General features: G+C 46.6%; 1 protein-coding gene across 7 annotated transcripts in view; it reads right to left on the bottom strand.

Moving 5' to 3' along the window:
- ARNT2 (aryl hydrocarbon receptor nuclear translocator 2) overlaps positions 1-21,385 on the bottom strand; it is a 189,027-nt gene that overhangs the window by 75,659 nt on the left and 91,983 nt on the right. For all 7 annotated transcript variants that reach the window (XM_032263864.1, XM_032263867.1, XM_032263866.1 and 4 more), the window contains exons 6-8: positions 10,706-10,808; positions 6,458-6,523; positions 6,026-6,111 (exon numbers count right to left, since the gene is read on the bottom strand). In XM_032263864.1, the coding sequence (XP_032119755.1) occupies positions 6,026-6,111; positions 6,458-6,523; positions 10,706-10,808 (255 nt within the window). The remainder of the gene's footprint in view (positions 1-6,025; positions 6,112-6,457; positions 6,524-10,705; positions 10,809-21,385) is intronic.

Genomic DNA, 21,385 nt, shown 5'->3' on the forward strand with positions numbered 1-21,385 from the left:
AAAGAAAGAAAGAAAGAAAGAAAGAAAGAAAGAAAGGAAGGAAGGAAGGAAGGAAGGAAGGAAGGAAGGAAGGAAGGAAGGAAGGAAAAGAAAAGAAAAAAAAGAAAGGAAGGAAGGGAGAAAGAAAGAAAGAAAGAAAGAGAGAGAGAAAGAAAGAAAGAAAAGAAAGAAAAGAAAGAAGGAAAGAAGGAAGGAAGGAAAGAAAGAAAGAAAGAAGAAAGAAAGAAAGAAAGATCAAACGTCTAAAATCTAAATTCTGGATGCAAAGCCTCAGATGACTTTCAGCTCCATTGGCAGAGTGAAGGAGATAGCAAGGGTAATGCTTAAGCATTCAGACTCTGCAGTGAGCCTCCCTGAGTTTGGATCCCAGCGTCCCCACCCGCCAGCTGTGGTCCTTGCCACCCCCGCCCGCGGGCTACTTCATCCCAGTCATCACACATTTCCCAGCTCTCATAAAGCCTCCACACCCCTGCCCATCTGCACGGCTGCTGCCCTAGTTCAGCCTCGCAGCTTCTCCATGGGTTAGGCATAAGTACTACTCCTTATGGTCCCTTTGCTTTCAGGCCTATTCCTGTCCCTCCACTCCTTTCAATCCAACTTCCAGAAGAATCATTTAAAACCTTCAGTGTAGGGAAGGATGCAAACTCCCAGGGATGAAGGGAAGGGTACAAACTCCCAGGCTTAGCACACAAGTCCCCTTCTCAATACCTGACGCTATCTCCCTGTCCAGCCATCTCCCCTAGCAGCCATAGTGAATTACATGTGGTTCCCAACACAATGTCTCTCTCCCACTCTGAGGCAGCAGAATATTATGGTCAGGGCATCACAAAAGCCTGGTTTTGCAATCCAATCCAACCTTACCAGTTACCAGCCGTGCAAACTGCGCTAACTGCTTCACTATTCCAACCCTCAGGCATCTCATCTATAGAATGGAGATGATAATAGTGACTACATCTCATTAGGGCTGTTGTGAAAATTAAATGGCACAATGCATGGAAGTGATTTTTCATTGAACCAGGCACATAGTGATGACTTGCAAATGAAAGCTGGAATCATCATTACATTTCCCTTGTCCTTGTCCACACTATTTCCCATGCCTGTAATGCATTTTTTCAACGAGCCAATTCCCATATCTCGTTTGTGTTTAAGTGTCAGCTCAAATGTTACTCTCTCTTTGCCTGCTAGGCTTTCAGTTAGGCTTGGCCACAGCGTGCAGCAAGGAGAAGCCAGTCTTGGTACTCACAATTAATTATGACCCTTGACCTGTGGCTTTGCAATGACCTGCAGGCCCACCTGTCTCCTCCATTGGACGCGAGCTCCTTAAGAACAGGAACTGTGTTAGACTCATCTTAGGATCCCCACGACCAGGCAAAGTGCCTGGCCTGTGGCCAGAGCTCAGAAAGTATTTATGGAACAAAATGAAAGAGCGGCTTTGCCCTGCTAAGAACAAAGAGGCCAGAAGACTTTGCCAATCATCATTCTCCATCTCATCAGTTAAGGTTATCATGGCTTTGATGCCTGGTGAGGTCCGGAGCAGTAGGCAGCGACCTGACGCACTCATGCCTCATGAGCAGGGCGGGATGGCTGCAGGCTGGAGAAAGCAGGGATCTGGCCATTGCCTTGTGAGTTGGTGGCCCCAATACAGATAAGCAGCTTTTGGAAATTTTCAAGTGAAGGGAAAACAAACACAATGTTCAATAAGCAAACTGCAAGAAGTGCAAGGTTCTTATAGATGAGCTCATGGCAAAGCTGAGCTGTCTGGTGAAGTGACAGTACTGGCTTGACCACAGCAGATTTCAGCCAAAACCCCAAAATAACCTCAGGCCTCTGGCATGCTGTGGCCAAAGCTTACTGAAAGTCTAGCAGCAAAGTGAGGACAGGCGTCATTTCACCACTAAGAAAGCACACAAGGGAGCCCACACTCGAACCTCTTCCTGACCCAGATGGTCCTGGTGGGAGGATGGTCCTGACCATTATCTGCTCTGGGTCAAGATCCCCCTCCCCGGGTCAGACCTTGGCTTTCCTGTACAGACACACTGCCAGTTAACCTGGCATTTTCCATGGATTGTTAGGTGATGAACCAGGCAGATCAGATGATGGTTACTGGAAAGGAAGCTTTTGTTGCAGAAAAGACTTTTGGCTCAAAGCTGAATGCCAGTCCGTAAAATGCAAGGTGCTGGGGTGATAACAGTGGGGTGGAGGCAATTCACATCTTCAGGTTTTCAAAGTGTCCTTTGGTCTCTGAACGCACCCCACAAAATGGAAAACACAGCCCGTCATGAGTGATTTCTAACAGAATGAACAATTGAAGCATTAGACAAGGGAGTTGATTGTTTTTAGAACCCTTCGTTTTCTTTTAGTCATATTCCAAATATTTTAAATGAAACCGATTTCGTATAAAATGTAGTGAGGCTAATTGGGAAGGCCACTGTGTAACAGAAACACCTTTTGGAATGTAGCAGAATACACTGTGGCATTTACATTTAACAGGGAGTCTGCAGGGAAGAGAAACAACAATCAGTGTACAGCTAACCCTCTCAGGTATAAGCAGACATGTGGCAAGTGGTTTGTCAAATAACCCTTGTTCACTCCACGAAGTCCACCTCTGCTGCCCGCCTTTAAGGATTTTCAAGGTTGCCTTTAGATATTTTTAGCAACTTTGCTGCTCAGGAATCTTCATACTTCTTAACTAAGTTGTTGTTGGTAATCAGGGAACTTGAGCTCATGAGCAAGCAAGGGCAGTTCCCCGTGAACACTTACAAGGTGTCATCCAATCGCTCAGTGAGTTGCTGCTCCAATGCTCTAATTCCACGACCTTATAATAGGGTAAGAGTGCCACCACCTTGTTTCAGCTAGCTCATCTAGGCTAGATGATTGTCTCTACTATCTTAACGATTTCTGGGAAAGAAGACTCTATAGACTTGTTTGGAAACCCTGGTAAGAAATTCTTTCCTATACCCATCCCTCAAAGTCAGTGATTTCTTTGTCTAGGAAAAAACTTCCCTTTTAACCCCCTCCCCTCCCTCCCTCTCTCCTTTCCTCATTCCCTCCCTCCTTCCCTCCCTCCCTCCATCTTTTCCTTCCTTCCTTCCTTCCTTCCTTCCCTCCCTCCCTCCTTCCTTCCTTTTGTTCATCCATCCAACCAGTCTTCATGAAATACATGCTAACCATCAGGTCTGAGCTATGCACTTCAATGAGATCATGAACAAAGCATGCCTCTTGCTCTTGAGGGATCTAAACAGTAAGCGTAAAATAGTGTTATATGTGCTAAGAATGTAGTTAGTAATCAAGAAACAGCCACAGAACGAAGTGGCATAGCTAAGGATCCTGCACTGCGCATGCTCTCCTCATCATGCATGGAGATGGTGGTGTTTTCCAGAACCTCTATCTTGACAGAAACGTGACCAACTAAATCTGAAAGCAAACAAAAACATACAACTTCTAAATTAAGTGCAGACATTCTCAACCCTATTGTCTGGACTGCCTCTTTAGAAAATTTAGATTGATTTCTCAAAAATGACATTTTCTTTGATTATTAATGTCATGTAAAAATCTGGAAAATATAGAAATGAATAGAAAAGAAAAAAGTAGCCAATGATCTACTATACGGAGCTAACAGTGATTAATATTCTCTGTAAAAGTTTTCAATGCACAGATTCACTTGATTCATTTATAATTTAAAAATAAAACTGGGATCATGAAGTGCATGTTTTATGGCCTGCTACTCTTTTTAATACTTCTTAGCACTTTACTTTGTTCTTAAATATCCTCTAAAAGCATGCCTGTTTAATTATCGTCCAGTATTTTATCATGTAGGTGTCCCGTGCTATTTTTAACCACTTCTTTATCATTGAAATGTAGATTAATTTGAGGTTTTCACAGTTATAATTAATGCTTTAACACATATGCATACATCTCTAATTAATTCCTTGAAATAAGTTCCTAAAAGCATAATTTCTGTATCTATGAGGTGCACATTTTAAGACATTTAATACACCCTTCCAGATTATTCTACAAAAGGTTTGTACTAACCCATTTTCTCACTAGCAGTACATAAAAGTGTCCTTTTGTTTTAACCTTACCAACATTGCATATTTTGCCTTTTCTATTTTCTGCCTTTTGATAGGTAAGAGGAAATGGCAACAAATTGTTTTAATTTGCAGTTCTGATGAATAGTGAGGCTAACTTTTTCCATATGTTTAGTGCCTCTATATATACATTTTTTAACACTCTGTTCATTGCCTTTGCTCATTTCTCTCTATTAAGTTAAACTCTGCCTTCTGGTAACTTTCCCTTTTTCATCCAAATAGTGCCTTCTGGAGCTATCCTAAGTGAGATTAATTCCTCCTTCATATGACACCCCCTCAAATACTTGAAGACAGAAATCATGTCTCACTTTCTCCAAGATAAACACCCCTGGCTCCTTCAATCATTTCTCATGCGGCAAAGTTTCAAGGGCCACTGCTGAAGCCTTAATGCGTAATGGTCCCACTGCCCTGTTACCTGCACACTCACACTGACAGCCACAGAACTCCACACAACTTCAGGAAAGCTTATCCTGAATCCTCTTTGCAGATTCTCTGGGTGCAGTCACCTGCCTGTACCTTGGGTCTCAGCCGTCTTTCTCACTCTCATCCACAAGGACACTAAAAGTGAGTCTTTCCTTGATCAAGGCATTTACCATGCAATATCAGGGGCCTGGAGCTCAAATAAAGTGGTAAGAAAAAGATCACTTTGAGACCAGAAGCAGGAAGAGAAATTTGCCTGGTAAAATAAGAATGATTAACTAACTCAAATGAAGAAAGCATCAAGAGGAATGAGATGGTCACCTTGGAATGGGGCAGAATTTGGCAGTACAGAACCTGCAGTATTATGGGCTTCCTTCAGGAAGCCTGTCCTAACCCCAGGCAGGTTAGGGACCCTTCCTCTGTCACCCCAAGGCTGACTGCCCTGACCACACTCCCTGTAGTCACCTGCACATGCACTGATCTCCCCACCAATCCCTAAAGGACGGGTCTGTGTTTGTACCCCTGAGAGCCTGGCTCCACACCTGCCACCCATGAGGCCACAGACCCACACATGCTTGGTGAACTGAGCCACGCACGGAAATCTCCCTCCCAGTGCCCCACATCCCTTTGCTCTTATTTTCCTCTCATCAAACAAACTTCTAATACCATTGTGTCTTCTCAAGTACCCAAAACCAATGGGTTCACAAGACACTGGACCCGAGCATCCATGCCATGGACAAGGAGCCCCATGACATTACTGAATCGCCTTTTGTGTCTGACTCTGTTCACTTAGCATGATGTTTTTAAGGTTTGTCCATAGCATGTATCAATACTTCATTGTTTTTTATTCCTGATTAATATTCCATTATAAGAAGGTACCACATTTTATTTGCCCATTCATTACCTGATATACCTTTCAGTTGTTTCCAATTTTTGGCCATTACGGACAATGTTGCTATGAACATCCCTGTACAGATGTCTTTGTAGACATAAGTTTTCAATTCTGTTGGGTATATACTTAGGTATGAAAATTGCCGAATTATATGGTTACTCCATTTTTAGTATCTTCAGGAACTGCCAGACTGTTTTCCCACCAGCAATGTATGAGGATCCCAGTTGCCCCACATCCTCGCCAATACTTGTTGTTACCTGTCTTTTATTTTAACCATCTTAGTGAGTGTACGCTGTATGTCATGGTGGCTTTTGTTTGCATTTCTGTAATGATTTAGACACAACCATCATTTCATATTGCCACTCTGACTTTATAGAATGCTCTGGGTGACAGAACGTAGAAATGCGTTGCTAAGACTCCGATCACCTGTGTACAATTAGCTCTTTATAGAAATCTTTGTTTCAAGTAGCAGGGTGTTTTTCACAAAGATCACTGTGTTCTAACTACCAAGAAAAATAAAAATATTCTCCTACCTATTCCTATAAGAATACATTTCTAACAGGACACCATGGTCAGGTAAGAGCAGCACCCAGTTCCCTTGGAATTTATATGCAGGTCTCCTTACCTGCTGGTGGCCAGGCCTTGATGTATCCTGTGCAGTGGACCACAGCATATTGAGCTTCTCCTTCTTTCACAGGGCCAAGGCCATTCCTAAAAAAAAAAAACATTTGTGAAATTGTTTTCATCATATGAAGGCGAGGCAAAGATGTTGATGACTCCTTTGGCATCTAAGCTACTGGGTTTCCTTGTCTGCCTTTGTGGTTTTGAATCTTGGCTACCCCACCATCCTGTCTTCCTTCTTCCCACATGGTCTGAAGATCAAAAACAAATTCCACCCAACTCCCTGTTCTTTCTCATCTCTGCCACTGCCACTCTGATGTCTGGTTCTCCTGATCCTCAACAGACAAAGCCCCTTCTTTCGTCTGGGCTGCTTAGCTTACGGTGTTTAGACCATCTACCAGAACAGTCCCAAAATTACATTAGAAGAGTCACTGACCTGAATCTTTTCCTCATGGTAGTTATTCTGTTTAGAGGAAGGTGGTCCAAAGGAGCATTCCCACACCTAAGATGTGACAAAGGGTATTAGAATGAGCAAAGACCCAGGCAAGATTGTGCAGTCAAGTAGATGAGCCTTAATTGATGCTCACACATTTTTTCAGATGAGACCTACAGCCAGTTTTCTTCAAAAGTACAGAAGCAGATCTGCATGCCTTTGAATTTTGTTTGCCACTGAAAAAAGGAAACTGTGACCCACTTTACAACACATACTGCAATTGTTTCAGGGCCCAGTCCAGAAGCTGGAGTCCCACAGAAAGATTCTAGGAGAAACCTGGCCATGCTCAGTCCTGCAGATCACTTTGGTGGAACTCCATGGCTTTCAGGAAAGAAGGGAAGAGGGTGATGACAGCAATAATGTCCCTTCAGGCCTAAGCAGAGACATCAACTCAAAACAGATGTTGCCAGTTGATGAACAGTAGCATCTTTTCAGGCTTCTAGCATCCCAGCTGTGGAAACTCTCTCCTTTCAGACACTGTTCTGATACTAGAGGTAACCGGACAGCTGGAAGCCTGCTGATGGCAGAGAAGAGAGCAGGGATGGGAGATGAACAGGTAGAGAATCGCTCTTTCTGTGGGTCCCTCTGCAGGAGGCAGGGGATGTGCAACATGACACTGACTGCACACTGGGGGGCCAGCTTTCCTGCCTCCCTCTCAGCATAAGCCTGCACCATGGCCGGGCTCTGACTGCTGCTTGGTATAACCCTTCTTCATGTGCATTTCCATTTCCCAACTACATCACAAGCCATATCCTGAATATCTAAATTTTCAAAACAGCAGGGACAAGAGTGTAATTATACTCTGAGACCTTAGACAGCTGCCAGCACCAGTGGTCTTCCCAGGAGCATCGCCCCCTGACACTGCTACCCAGGGATGCTGTCATGGCCCTCTGCCCCTTTCTGGCTGACTGTGTCCACTGCCTTGCTGAAACTAAGCTGCTTTATTTAGAGGAAAATGTTATGTTCTCAGTGGATGGCAGTGCTGCCCACCTCTCTGGTAAACCCAGGCGGTACGCACCTGGCACTTCAAAGAGCAACCAATATCAACGCTCCCTGGAAGGACACTAGGGCAGGAAAGGGACTGCATGAATTTCGTTGACAGGGCAGTGATAATGGCTTTGTAAGCTAATAGAAATGATATGTTATGGTGCTATCCAACAATTTATTCATAATGGAATTGCTCAGATGGTACAATTAAGAATATGTATTGCCAGTGCTCTAATGAACGTCTACCAAGCGAGGATAGGCATTTATTCACCCAAGCACTGCAAGACAAGCCTGCTGTGACTGACTACACTCACTAGCTGATGGCATTTCATCTCCCAGTAGGCAGCAATGCAAGTGGACCCTGCTGCCCAGCTCGCCCCTGCTGCTGAAGGGGAGGCAGGCAGTCTGTGGGGACCCAGTCCTAAGTTACAGACAGGCACGCATTCTGTCATTCCAGCACCAGCCTATGACCGGAGGCAGGCAGTGAAGAGGATTCCATCTGTGCCTTCAAGAACTCCAGAGGCTCAGCCTCAGGAGGAGGAAAGAACAGGGAGGCTCACATCCCAGAAGGGCCATTTCTCGGATAACAGAACAAAAAGTCTCCACCAGCTCTGAGGGCTCGAGGAGGGGGAGAGGCAGGTCTCCCCACAACACAGGAGACCTTGGTGATCTGAGGGAGACCAACCAGCCTTCACACAAACAGGGTTTGCTTAAAAAGTGTAGTTGCTTAAAAGACTACTATGAATTATGCAAAATAGATACTTATTTTAAAGCACCTATTGTTTGGAAGTTTACAGTACACAACGGATGCCCCAGTGGCAAGTCACAGTTCCCGCGACACACAATGAGGTGAGGGTAACATTAGCGAATGGCTTCGTTGTGCCACTACATGCCATATCTCTTGCTGGTTCTCCCTCTGAGGTCCAGTGATGGATCCTCGGTCCTCGCATTCAGCGCTCATCAGTAGCTTTTGGCCATTGATAACTCCTTTTTATCTAGAAACTTCCTTCTTCCTCTCTTGTTCCCGTTGCCCTCTCTTCTTCCCTCCCACCTGCCTCTCTGCTTCCTCTCAGTCTCCTTTACTGGTTCTTCCCAACCCCCCACCACCCGGTCCTCTGTCTTCTCTGTCTACACCCACCTCTGCTGTGATTTACATGCATCTCAGATTTGAGGCCCTAGATACCATTTTATTGGTGTCAATCCCCAGGTCCACATCTTCAGCCTCAACCTCTTCCTTGGATTCCAGAATGACACGTCCAACTGTCTGCTCATCTTCTCCATCTAGTTGTCTGATGAGCGTCTTCTTTTATTTTTTAACTTTTATTTTAAGTTCAGAGGTACAAGTGCAGGTATGTTACAAAAGTAAACTTATGTCACAGGCTTTGTTGTACAGATTGTTTCATCGTCCAGGTATTAAGCCTAGTACCCATTAGTTATTTTCCCTGATGTCCTTCCTCCTTCCACCCTCTACCTCTGGAAGTCCCCAGTGTGTGTTGTTCCCTCTATGTGTTCATGAGTTCTCATCATTTAGCTTTCACTTGTAAGTGAGAACATGCAGTATTTGTTTTTTTGTTCCTGCGTTAACTTGCTAAGAATAAAGGCTTCCTGGCTGGGCGTAGTGGCTCACGCCTGTAATCCAAGCACTTTGGAGGCCAAGGCGGGCGGATCACCTGAGGTCAGGAGTTCAAGAATAACGGCTTCCATGTCCATGCAAAAGACATTATCATTTTCTTTTTTATGACTGTATAGTATTCCGTGGTGTATATGTACCACATTTTCTTTATCCAGGCTATCACTGATGTGCATTTAGGTTGATTCCATGTCTTTGCTATTGTGAATAGTGCTGCAATAAACATATGCTTGCATATACCTTTATAATAGAATGATTTATATTCCTTTGGGTATACACCCAATAATGGGATTGCTGGATCAAATGGTATTTCTCTTTTTAGGTCTTTGAGAGTCACCACACTGTCTTCCAAAATGGCTGGACTAACTTACACTCCCACCAACAGTATAGAAGAGTTCCTTTTTCTCCATATCCTCGTCAGCATCATTATTTTTTTTTACTTTTTATTTATTTATTTAGAGACAGAGTCTTGTTCTGTCACCAGGCTGGAATGCAGTGGCACGATCTTGGCTCACTGCAACCTCTGCTTCCCAGGTTCAAGCAATTCTTCTGCCTCAGCCTCCCGAGTAGCTGGGACTACAGGTACATGCCACCACGCCCAGCTAATTTTTGTAATTTTAGTAGAGACAGGGTTTCACCATGTTGGCCAGGGTAGTCTTGAACTCCTGACCTCAGGTGATGTGTCCACCTCGGCCACTCAAAGTGCTGGGATTACAGGTGTAAGCCACCACACTCGGCCTTGGTTGCTTTGCCTAACACTGACTCCCCAGCACCTTGAAGAGCATGTGGCACAAATGGGCCCTTAACATATAATTTTTTGAACAACTGAATAAATAAATGAGTGGCATCACCTCATGTCACTGCCTCAGGAACTCTCGGGGGACACAGGGTTGACAGTACAGGAGTGCTGAACTAGATTTGAGAATTCAAGATCCCAGCTCTCTCTTCTTCAAGGACACGGCAAAATTCCCCTGATTACTCCCAAGTCAGACATTCCAGCATTTCTTCAATTATGATGTATAAACCCCAACAGACACAGAACATTCTGACAGATGTCAGGGAGGCTCAGAGAAGTCTAAATCAAAGCCTCCACCCTCAGGGTACTGTAATTTACTCATGGGACCCAGACATTTACACCTAACATAACAATCAACAACATCATAAAGATCAATCACACATGTGTGCATTGTGACAGGAAACACATGAATAAGGGTGAAATCGGCTGTCTTAATATAAAACATGTTGAGAATTATGGAATCTTGGCGAGGTTGGACTGGAGAAGGGTCTTAAAGATGGGTGGGAAGTAGAGTGATACAGTGGACAAAGGGGTGTGAACCTAGGAATGAGCAGGAAATGGTAGGAAATTAGACAAAGTGGGATGGCAGGAGGATGGAGGGAATCCTTCCTAGACCAAGGATCCTGTATAGCCACACGCTGAGGTCAAGAAGACGAAGTCACTGGAGTGAACCCAAGTTGGCCTATGTGACTTCGGTGGAGCTGCTCAAGGCTCTTAACAGTGACACAGAAGGAAGCAAACCAACCACCAAGATGGCCCACCGCTCCAGCAAACAGACCTCATCCTGCAGATGAAAGACCGCCGCGAGCCCATGCACATCCTCATGGATGACTGCTGCCCTTCTTTCTTGACCGTCCCAGTCTTCAGGTCCAAGATCCGGCCTAAGAAAGAGAGAAGGACATTTGCGTGAGCCTCTGCCTTAGGTTGGGAGAGGGGGGAGGCAGTTCGGGGAGTGCTTTCTCCAAATGCTCTGCCCAATGAGGACAATTGTGGCTGTGTAAATTGTTTGTGTCTTGGAATTCCCAACATTCTTTGGCAGAAAACTCATGTAGTGATGAAATCCATACAATTCAAAATGCTTGGCTTTCGTCGGAGTCATCTACACTTGCCGCCTCTGCTTTGCTGGATTCTGTCACCAGCAGTCACTCCAGTTTGGCTCTCTCCCTCACCCCATGGAAAAGGCATTTGCCAAGGTCACCAACTTCCTTACTGCTAAATCCAAAACACGTTTTTCCTTTGTTGGATTCAACTGCTTTGCTGGGCTTTATGCAACTGCGTGCCACTCCATTCTCAAGCCCTTCCCGGCTTCAGACACGGCACCCCGATTCCTCTCTCCTTTCTGCTCCTTTCTCCCTGGAGGCTACAGCCTCAGCCATCTTCTCTTCTCACTGTATAGGTCCCCTACACAATTTTATCCATGCCCAGGTTTTGACAGTCACCTCTGGATGCTAATGACCCTAGGCGTACACCTCTAGCACCAACCCCTTCCTCTCCTTAGCCCCAAGGCCACACCATCAGCAGCTGACTATGCACCTCAAAGGCAGCTTCACCCACTCCTCCCCAAACCCTCCCAAAACATCAGCAAGGGCACTGCCATCCGCACGGAAATCTAAGTCAGAAACGCAGACAGTATCCCCGAGTCCCTCCTGTCCCTGGACACCTGCACACTCGTCTCTGTCCCTCCCACTTCTCTGCATCCATCCCCCACCTCGCTCTTACATCAGAGGAGGGCGCACTGAACCTTAGTGTATTTCTTCTCCCACCCCCATGGGGTTCTGGGCCATCAGCTGACCTCCTCCCACGTGGCTATTTCTTCCCTCTCCCTTCCCTACTGTCTACTTCCTCCAGTATTTAAACACCATCAAACGCCAAAAGACCTTCTTTGGCCCTGAAGCTCCTATCCCCTCTCTCTGCATCTGTGGTTGGAGGGTCTGTCCACACCCACTGCCTCCTCTTGATGCCCAGTCCACCGTATTCAGCCTCCACCCTGTACAGCTCCATGGCGGCTGCTCCAGCCCAGCCCACAAGGGCGCTTATGTGGCCAATTTAATATACCCTCTTCAGCCCCTCTCCACCTGTCCTTATCCTTGACCAGCCCTTTGGAACATGCTTGCCCTAGAACAGCACCTTCTCCAGCCTCTCCTGGAGTAGCCCCTCTTCCTCAGTCCAGTTCCTCCCCACTCCACGTGGGCATTCCCAGGCCTGGGCCTTGGCCCTTCTCTCTCTCGCTCGCTCCCAGGGACCCTTGGCGACTTTCAGCTCCACCACGTCTTCCATACTGAGGAATCAAGACGTCCATCCCCAGCTGACAAAGCCTCTCTCCTTTGACTGAAAGTCCAGTCAGCCCCCTGTGAGTCCTCTGCCTGGCTAGGCCTGACCTTGAGCTTCCCTCTCTGTCCTTGCAGAACCCAATTTGAGCAAAAACCCTAACTTAGTTTGGTGAGAATCCCCCGCCCTTGGAATCTGACCACCCTTGATATCTACCATCCTGCCCTGTCCTCAGCCAGGATTCTGCTGATTGAGTCTAATGGGAATCCCCCCACCCCTGACAGTTCCTGTTGGGCGTTCTCCACCCACTGCCCGCTGCCACCTTGCTTCTTGCTTACAAATCCTCACTTATCCTTGTTGGAATTGGGTCCACTCTGTCCTAGGCTGCAAGACCCTAGTGCAGTTTTACGCGCACCTCTCGCCATGGCACTCCTTGAATGGATGGAGTCTTCCATGTAGTTTTTAACAAGTGTCAAGAATCATGTTTTCTTTAACACAGCCAGAGCCCCTACATGTACAACTGTCTCTTGGGCATCTCACTGACATCTTATGTTCCTCGGATCCCAAAGCAAATTCTTCTTCCTGGCCAAAGCTCCCCTTTCTCCATAGTCCCTTGTCTTTGTCATTGGCACCACCACTACCCAGTTGCTCAAGCTTGAAATCTAGTAGGTAAGAGCACAGGCTCTGAGCTGGACTACCTAGCTTCAAGTCCTGCCTCCTTCACTCACTGTGTGACCCTGGCAAGTTACCTAACACCTCTGCTTCAGCCTCTTCACGAGTCAAAATGAAGATAATAATAGTACTTCCTTCAGAGAGTTTTTGTGAGCATTAAATGAATTAATATTACAAAGTGACCACAACTATGCTGGGCTCTGTGAATGCTTATTAAATAATGAATATGAAAATCTTTAACGTCTGATGAGTCACCAGTACTGTCAATCCCACCTGCTGTATATCTCTGACCTGTGTACTTCCTGCACCTGCACTGCTGTCACCCTAGATCTGTCCCCCTCACTGCATTTCTGGATGGATGGCTGCAAAAGGTCAGTCATCCCTTCCTCTAGTCTTGTCTCCTTCAATCCAGCCTCTGCATTGCTACCAGAATTCTTTACTTAAAACACAAAAACAACCATGGCTCTATCGTTTATGTGACCCCAGGTACTCAGCCTCGCAGGTCCATGGTTTTCTCTATTGCAAAACGAAACAGCAAGATCTTGCATTTAGGATTACTGTGATATAACATACATAAAAATGATTTGTACACAGGAGGCAAGCAACAAACGTGTTTCCTGGCAGACTTAGGCCAAATGATCGCGTCACATTCCTCCTTGAAAGCCTTTCATGTTCTCCACTCGTAGTTGCCAGGAAAATCCAAGTCCCGCAGCCCAGTATAAAAGGTCTCCGAGGCCTGGCCCCTGCCCACCTCTCATACTCCAGGCTCACCCTACGCCTTCCCACTGCTCCGCCCAGGTTTCCGCCGCCTCCCGAAGGACTCACAGCTCCCCAGTGTGCCGCCCTCTCCTCTTATCCCTGGCCCTTCCCAGCCACTTCCCCTCCCTGAGCAACCCCCTTCCCTTTGCCTGACTTCCTTTTTTTTTTCCCTTTGAGACAGGGTCTCGCTCTGTCACCCAGGCTGGAGTACAGTGGTAGGATCTCGGCTCACTGCAGCCTTGATCTCTGAGGCTCAAGCAATCCTCCCACCTCAGCTTCCTGAGTAGCTGGGACTACAGACGTGTGCCACCATGCCCAGCTTATCTTTTTTTACTTCTTGTAGAGATGAGGACTTGCTATGTTGCCCAGTCAGGTCTTGAACTCCTGGGCTGAAGCATTCCTCCTGCCGTGGCCTCCCAAAGTCCTGGGACTACAGTCATGAGCCACTGTGCCCAGCTGACTTCTACTTTTTGTCACAACTTACCCAACGTGTCTGCTCAGCCATCACTTCACAAATACTCCCTTAGCCTGTACGATTTGTGAGAGACACTAATATAAGCACGAAGAATTAAACAGGCAAAGGCCATTACACTCAAGAGGATGAGAGAGTGCACAACAGCAAGAAAGAAGAGAACAGACTCAAGTAGATGAGAATAGACGAAAGCAGAACAGACGATCACACTGAAACAACAGCTAAGAACAATAAAGCCAGGAAGAGTGAGAAAGGGATCCGAGGGCTGTCGCTTCGCAGCAGACAGCGTCTCAGAAGGGTTTCTATCAACTGAAATCAAAAGGACCTTGAAGGAGTCGCCCTCCCCAAGCCTGAGTCCCACCGCTCCCAATGGAGGAAGGTCTGGGGGAGTGACAGTGGAAGCCAGGCACGGTGTTCACCTTCCTCGCTGGACTCTGCAGTGTGCTGTGCTTGCCTTGGGCCAGCTCTGTCACGCCGTGCTGGAACTATCCTGCACACATGGCCTGGGACTGTGCCTGGTCAGCTCGCTCCCCTCCACACCTGCAGCCTTCCCTTCCCACACGGACCCAGGCTCTGCAGAGTGCGTGGCGCTCTACGAAGACTCAGCCATCACCACCACGCTGACTACTCCCATGTACATCTTTAAGCAGGATATGTAGACCAGAATTCTACTCAGTGGAACGGTCTGACTCAGTGTGCTGAGAGCTCTGGTGCGGCCGGTGCAGAGGAGGCCCCGGGCATCTGCTGATTCTGCGCTGTCTGCTGGCCCAGGTTTGACACCTGTCTGTCTCCTTCACAGACGGCATCTTTTTAAGGCCGTGTTAGTGTAAATTGTCACTTGCTTTATCATCTACCAAATGGCAAATGGTTTCAGCTGTGAATCAGGCCAGCATGAGGGTCTGGCAGATTCCAAAGTGTGCTCTGAAAATAAATCCCAGCTGCACAGCACATGAGCAGTGGAACATGAGGAAATGAAAAAACACATTTCCATGATCCGCTGTCATGACCTTTAGAGACAACGGCTTCAACGTTTATTTCTCCATGAGCTTCTCTGATTTCCTTGGACACAATGAACCCGCTCTTCAGGCTCCTCGGGAATGAAAGCATGCCTGACTTCACAGAGTAGCTGTGTTCCTGAAAGGTTGTGTGTAAACTGGACTTTTGACAAATGTAATATCAGTTGAGATGTACAAAAGCAACTGGCCATCCTCCCAGCACTGGACCGTGAATCCCACGTCATGGAATGGCAGTCATCTCCATCCCACAGGAGACCTGGGTGTTGGGTTTGCTTACTACGGGCTCCCAGTAGAGAGGCAAAGGCAGAGATGCTGCTGCCAGTTACACTGCTCCTAATCTAATCTTCATTCCTAACCCACAGAAGCCTGGGTCCCGCTTAGAGCCAGGGGCCTGGATTCCTCAGGCTGGCTCCCAGCAAATCCCCAGAAGCACAATCCATCCAGCCAAGGTTGGCTCCTTCTAGAATCCCTGCTTCCCAGCCTCATCCACAGGGTCTGACGGAGCCGATCCTGTCTCTGGGCTGGTCCCACCATGCATCCCATTCTGTTTTCCTTAGTCAGTGCCTAAACGCCTGGTCGCCCTGGTCACCTCTCCTGTGTGTACTTTTCACCCCTGATCCAAGCCCCCTGCTCCTTTCCCTCCTCATCCCCCCTGATGCCCTGCAGAATACCCACTCGAAAGTAAGACAACTCCTGTATACTCAGCTGAGTTGCAGACACTCGCTCAACTCAGCTCAACTCCCTGAGTCAGTAGAGACCAGCCTGCCCTCTGGAGAGGAGGCTAATGCCCCCGTGTCCCACATGCCATGGGGTCAGAGGTAGTCTTGGTATCTTCTTCCTCGGTCCCCGAAGCCCTTCCAAACCTACTCCTGTACTCAAGCGCCTTCCAGACTCATGACACCCACCTCACCCACCCACCACCCCTTCTTTGTTTCTGCTGTCTTCCCACCACTGGGTCACGCCTCCTCCTTCATTTTAGATGTCAGCACAGCATCCATAGCCTCTTCACCCCAAGACCTGCTATCACCCTCCATGGCTTCAGCATCCACGTGGAAGGCCCACCTAACAACCCTCTCAGGATGTGTCCTCCTCAATTCTGAGCACACTTTCGTCCTGTCCAGGGCAGCCAGCCATGCCCACTGCCACATCTGGGAACTTGCGGGCATCTGTGACTGCTCCATCTGAAATGGTTCAGTCAAACAGCCCCCAGGGCCACAACTAGTTTTCTCACTCTGGTCCTCCCACTTTCCCCATTTGTTGAATTCAGGGAGAATCTAGTGTCAGAATTCTTGACATCCCATCAGCATCCTCCCTTTGGTACAGAGTGATGAGCTTCTCTGCGGCTCGGAGACCCAGTTGTTAAAGCGCTCAGGCTCCAGTTGCACAATGGCTGGCTTTGTTAGAGGCCCCAGAGATCTTCCAACACAATCAGACGCTGTGGAAGCAGATATTGTTCCGGGTGGGACATACAAAGGGGAACCATTAGCAAGCTGATAAAATAGTGAGTATGCTATTTCTAATGAAAAAGGCAGCAAGGGTGTAAGACGTGGTTCCTCCTCATGCCTGTTGTGGGAGTTTGCGAGGGTTGCTTCATTTCTCAGAGCCTCAGTTTCTTCTACTGGAAAATGGGATTAGGCATTCCTACTTTGAAGGATTATGTACAGATTCAAAGACCTACACACTAGCGCTCAATGAACGCGCTTAGAGTATGAGTGACTGGCAGGCACAGAGAGCAGCAGGCAGGGAGGGTCTCCTGAGGCAGGGAGGGTCTCCTGAGGCGGGGAGCCAGCCCCAGCCTCCTGGCTGCTGGAGGGAAAGAGAGCATTCAGGCCACTCCGGAATATGCACAGAGCACAGCGTCAGGCTGTAAGACTGAATAACTTGCTGTTCTTTTTTTTTTTTTTCTCTTTAATTTTTATTCTGAAACTAACGTGGTCATTTTAGAAAAATCATGCACACAAACACTCTTGCTAAGTAAAAATCCCAGATTATCTTCTTCAGAGAAAAATACTGTTCACATTTAGATGTATTTCCTGTCAATCTTTTTCTATGCATGCCTGCTCTTTATTTTAATGAGCTGAGCTCATGGTATCTATTTTTCTATTTCATGTCACTTAGCATCAACCCAAGACTTTCATCACAAACCTCATCTTAAAGGTGCTTTTAATATTATTTTGAGTAGGTGGTTTACTCTGGGACATTTAAGTGATTTCCAGGTTTTTCATATGGCCAAGTGTGCAGTGGTGAACATCTATATACAAACAAAAATTCACACCATCTTGGGATGGATTCCCAAATATGGCCTTCCTGTATCAAATAAGGAGAACACTTTTAAGGCTATTCATGTCAACACGTAATCTACCTCTAAAGCTCATGGGAACTATGCTGTCAATCCCTTTCCTGATACTCCGTTTTTCTACTCCATGGTTATGTCCTACCTCACTTCAAAGTTTTTTACTGTAATTTTTCTAAGACAATTGAAAAGCATAAAATGCTTTATAACAGGAGTCAACAAAGTGCTTCCCACAACCCAAATCTGGCCCACCACCTGTTTTTTGTAAATAAAGTTTTATTGGAAAACAGCCATGCCCACTCATTTATTTATTGACTATGGCTACTTTCATATTACCATGGCAGAGCTGGGTGGTTGTAACAAACACAACATGACCCACAAATCCTCAATATTTACCATGCAGCCCTTTACAAAAAAGCATTCGCTGACTCCTGCTTCAGAAGATCATAAAGATTCCAGAGCAGAGCATCTTTTGTGATGGGCAGACGGCCCTTCTGTAATTGTTTGCAGTAAGCTGATTTGTAAGTATTATTTGGTCAGTAGTAACTTTTTAAAAAAGAAGAATGTGAAGTTTGTCTTGGATAAGATCATAAAAGAAGGCTTTGTGCACATAAAAATGCTCCCCAGGCTACAAGAGAAATACAAATATAAATTAGAATTATTTCATCAAAAGAATCCTTAAGACAACTGGAAACATCTTATCTCGGTTCAAAAAGGAGGAACCCAGATAGCAAAGGAGAAAAACAAGAGAAAATAATTAGGAACAAAAGCAAAGCAAAACGACCGCATGAAGGACAATATTTGATGTGGTTCCAAAAATGTGTCCCCCTGAAATAGGGGCCCAGAGGCTGGAGGATGCTGTGGTTACCGTTCCAGTGACAGTGTGTTCTCATTCTCAAAAGGTTGACCCCAGCCATTATAGCAGCTGTGCACACAGGAAAAACCACCAGGACACAGGACAGAGATCCAACCAGTATGCCTGAGGCCCACTCCTGAACAAGCTCTGGAGCCCGGAGCTGTGTCAATAAGGCTGGGAGAGAATGGGCCTTCTACTACTGAAGGTGGGTGCATTTTCCTTAGACTTCATTATCTCCGGCAGGTGTTTATAAGTGGCTAAGGGCACAAATACATCAATTCACAGGTTGCAGCCAAACCATTTTTTTCCCAAACTAGAAGAGGGAGCTCTGAATGGGCAGTAGAGTTGCATAGGGACATCTCCTACTCTGTTTACCTCCTCTACCACAATGTTTTCTTGAGAAATAGCTCTCATACTAATCCTTCATTATGAAAGCCAGAAAAAGAGCTGCCTTCTTATAAGATGTCATCTCCCTCGCCATAGTGATTGGTTGAGGACTAGGCAGCTGACATATTGTGGGCCAATCACAGTACCTCAGCCACCCTCTGTTCATAGTGATTGGTTGAGGACTAGGCAGCTGACATACTGTGGGCCAATCGCAGTACCTCAGCCACCCTCTGTCCACAGTGATTGGTTGAGGACTAGGCAGTTGACATACTGTGGGCCAATCACAGTACCTCAGCCACCCTCTGTCCACAGTGATTGGTCCCAAGACTAGGATAGAATCTAACCAGGCCAATCAGAGTCCTCCACAGGCAAAACATGACCTTTGTCACCTTTCTCCCTCTTTTCTCTTTGAGAATCTTCACATGGCTCTTTCAGTGACAGTAATTCAGCTTCAAGGACAACTGGGTCCAAGAGAACAAAACTGACTCCAAGAAAGTAGTAAAAACATAGAACAGTAAAAAGCTTCTCCCAGTGTTCAAGCCTTTAACACTTTGTTCTGTCGCCAGCAAACAGTTCAGGCTGGTACAATGTTCTGCAGCCTCCGACAGAAGAGGAAGGACAAGGGAATTGACTCTTTACTCACTGAGCACGCTACTAAGGGCTAGATATTCTGAAACATTTTACATGTGTTGCCGTATTTTATCTACACAACCCTAGGAAGTGGGCCACAGTGGATGCATACCAGGATGCAGTGGGGAAAAGGGCCTAAGGGGCAGTTCATCTCAGAGGGGAGGAATATTTATCATTGATGTGCCAAGAATTGCTGGGGCATGATGATAATAAAAAGCAGATTAACTTTAATAAGTTCTATTATTGTTTTCAAATGCTCTGTGGACCATGCAGCTCCTACTGCCTACACTGTGAGCAATGCCCCTTATCGGTAGCTCCTGCTAGGCTGTATTTGTTCCACAAGGAAACTGAAGCCCAAAGACACTAAGTAACCAGCCACAGACATCTCACAGCTGAGGACTATGGAGTCAGAATTTGAAGAGGGTGGCCTGACCACAGAGCCTGTACACTTTTCACAGTATGACTGCTCTGGGAAGTCTGGAGACCACTCCCCAAAGCGGAAAATAAGACGGCAGCCACCAAACAGAAGAAGATGGGCAGTGAGGAGGCAGGAGGTCAGCCATCTGCAGGGACTGTGGCCAGCCTATGGCTGCTTCAGGATCAGAAACCCAGACTGGGAACATCTGCCTTTTCTTTTTTTTTTTTTTTTTTTTTTTTGTAATTATTTTCTGTGTATTTCTTTATTGTGCTTCAATTTTTCCTTTTGGTTCAGTAGAGAACTTTGGACCATTCCAGTCAGTCTCAGCCATTCCTGGAAGACTCGGGGGCATGGGTTTGCATCCATATGTGGTGGAGTTATAGGAGGTACAGCTCCCTAAAGGCAGGCTTGGTTGCAGTGGCCACACTTTCCAGCTCTGCCTGAGACAGTCTGGCTTTTGCCTGTTGTCCCAGCACAGGCGTTAGCACAGCCTCGTTTCACTCTCCCAGCGTGTGGATTCGGACAATCACTTATCCATACAACATGGTCACTGTTTTCAAGGCGGTAGCAAAGAGGGAATCACGAGTGAGAGATGAATCCCACACCAAGGAAACTGAGAAACAGCTACATTTAAGGCCACGTAGCCCTCCTGCCTGTCACTCAAGCTCTTCTTTGCTCCTAGATAGGTCTACATTTTGTCTTTAGGGGGAGGGGGCAATGTTCCAACAGCCCCTCACAAAAGAATGGTGTGCCATCGGTGCTCCCAGGCAGGAAGGAGGGGGTGCACCTAGAGCTGGCCAGTCACTCAGGGTAGAACTCATTCCAGTTTAGTAACAGCGAGGTCACGCTCAGGTAGAGTTTGAAAGCTCCATTCTTCCAAAGAAAGTCTTTCTGAGGTCCCCGGATGGAGCAGCTGGCTGCACCTCATCCTGTTCTGGCCTGAGCTTCCCCAGGGCCACCAGGACACTAGGAACACAGTAGGAGCCACATGTAGATGTTAAGCTTGTTGCAAACACTTGGAGACGAACACAAGGGTGGAATCACAACATGAAACGTATTAGAAAGTCCTTCCCTTTCCGCCTCTCTCTTAAATTCTTGCGCTAGAGAGAAGGCCTTTCCTCCTCACTTGCTGAGTGAAGTGTTTTCCTCAAGAAGAATATATTTATAATCATCTCCCCTGCAACACAGCTCTCCCATTTCAAATCTACCTCCAGCCATTTAATGGTCATGACAGGCTTCTCAGCTCTCCTGCGGCAGAGGGAATGCTACTGCACGAAACAGAATGGTACCTATATTAGTTTCCATGGCCATGTAGCAACTTAGCAACTTAAAACAGCACCTGTTTATTGCCTCACAATTGGCCAGGTTCTCTGCTGAGGGCCTCATAAGGACAAAATCAAGGTGTCTGGGCTGGGATCTTACTTAGCGGCCTTGCAGGAGAATCGACCTCTGAGATCATTCCAGTTGTTGGCAGAATTCAGTTCCTTGCAGCTGTCGGGCTGAGGTGCCCATGTCCTTGCTGGCTGTTGGCCAGGGGCCATGCTAGGAGGCTGCTCACAGATCTTGGCTCATGGCCCCTCCAACTTCAAAGCCAGCAATGGTCTAATGGCCTATCACATCCTTTTTGCGCTTCAGATCTTTCTGACTTTCCCTTCTGTCACTAGCTAGATAAAATTTTTTCCTTTTA

This window comes from Sapajus apella, unplaced genomic scaffold (genome assembly GCF_009761245.1).
Source record: "Sapajus apella isolate SASKATOON/1434 unplaced genomic scaffold, GSC_monkey_1.0 scaffold139, whole genome shotgun sequence".
NCBI classification, from domain to species: Eukaryota; Metazoa; Chordata; class Mammalia; order Primates; family Cebidae; genus Sapajus; species Sapajus apella.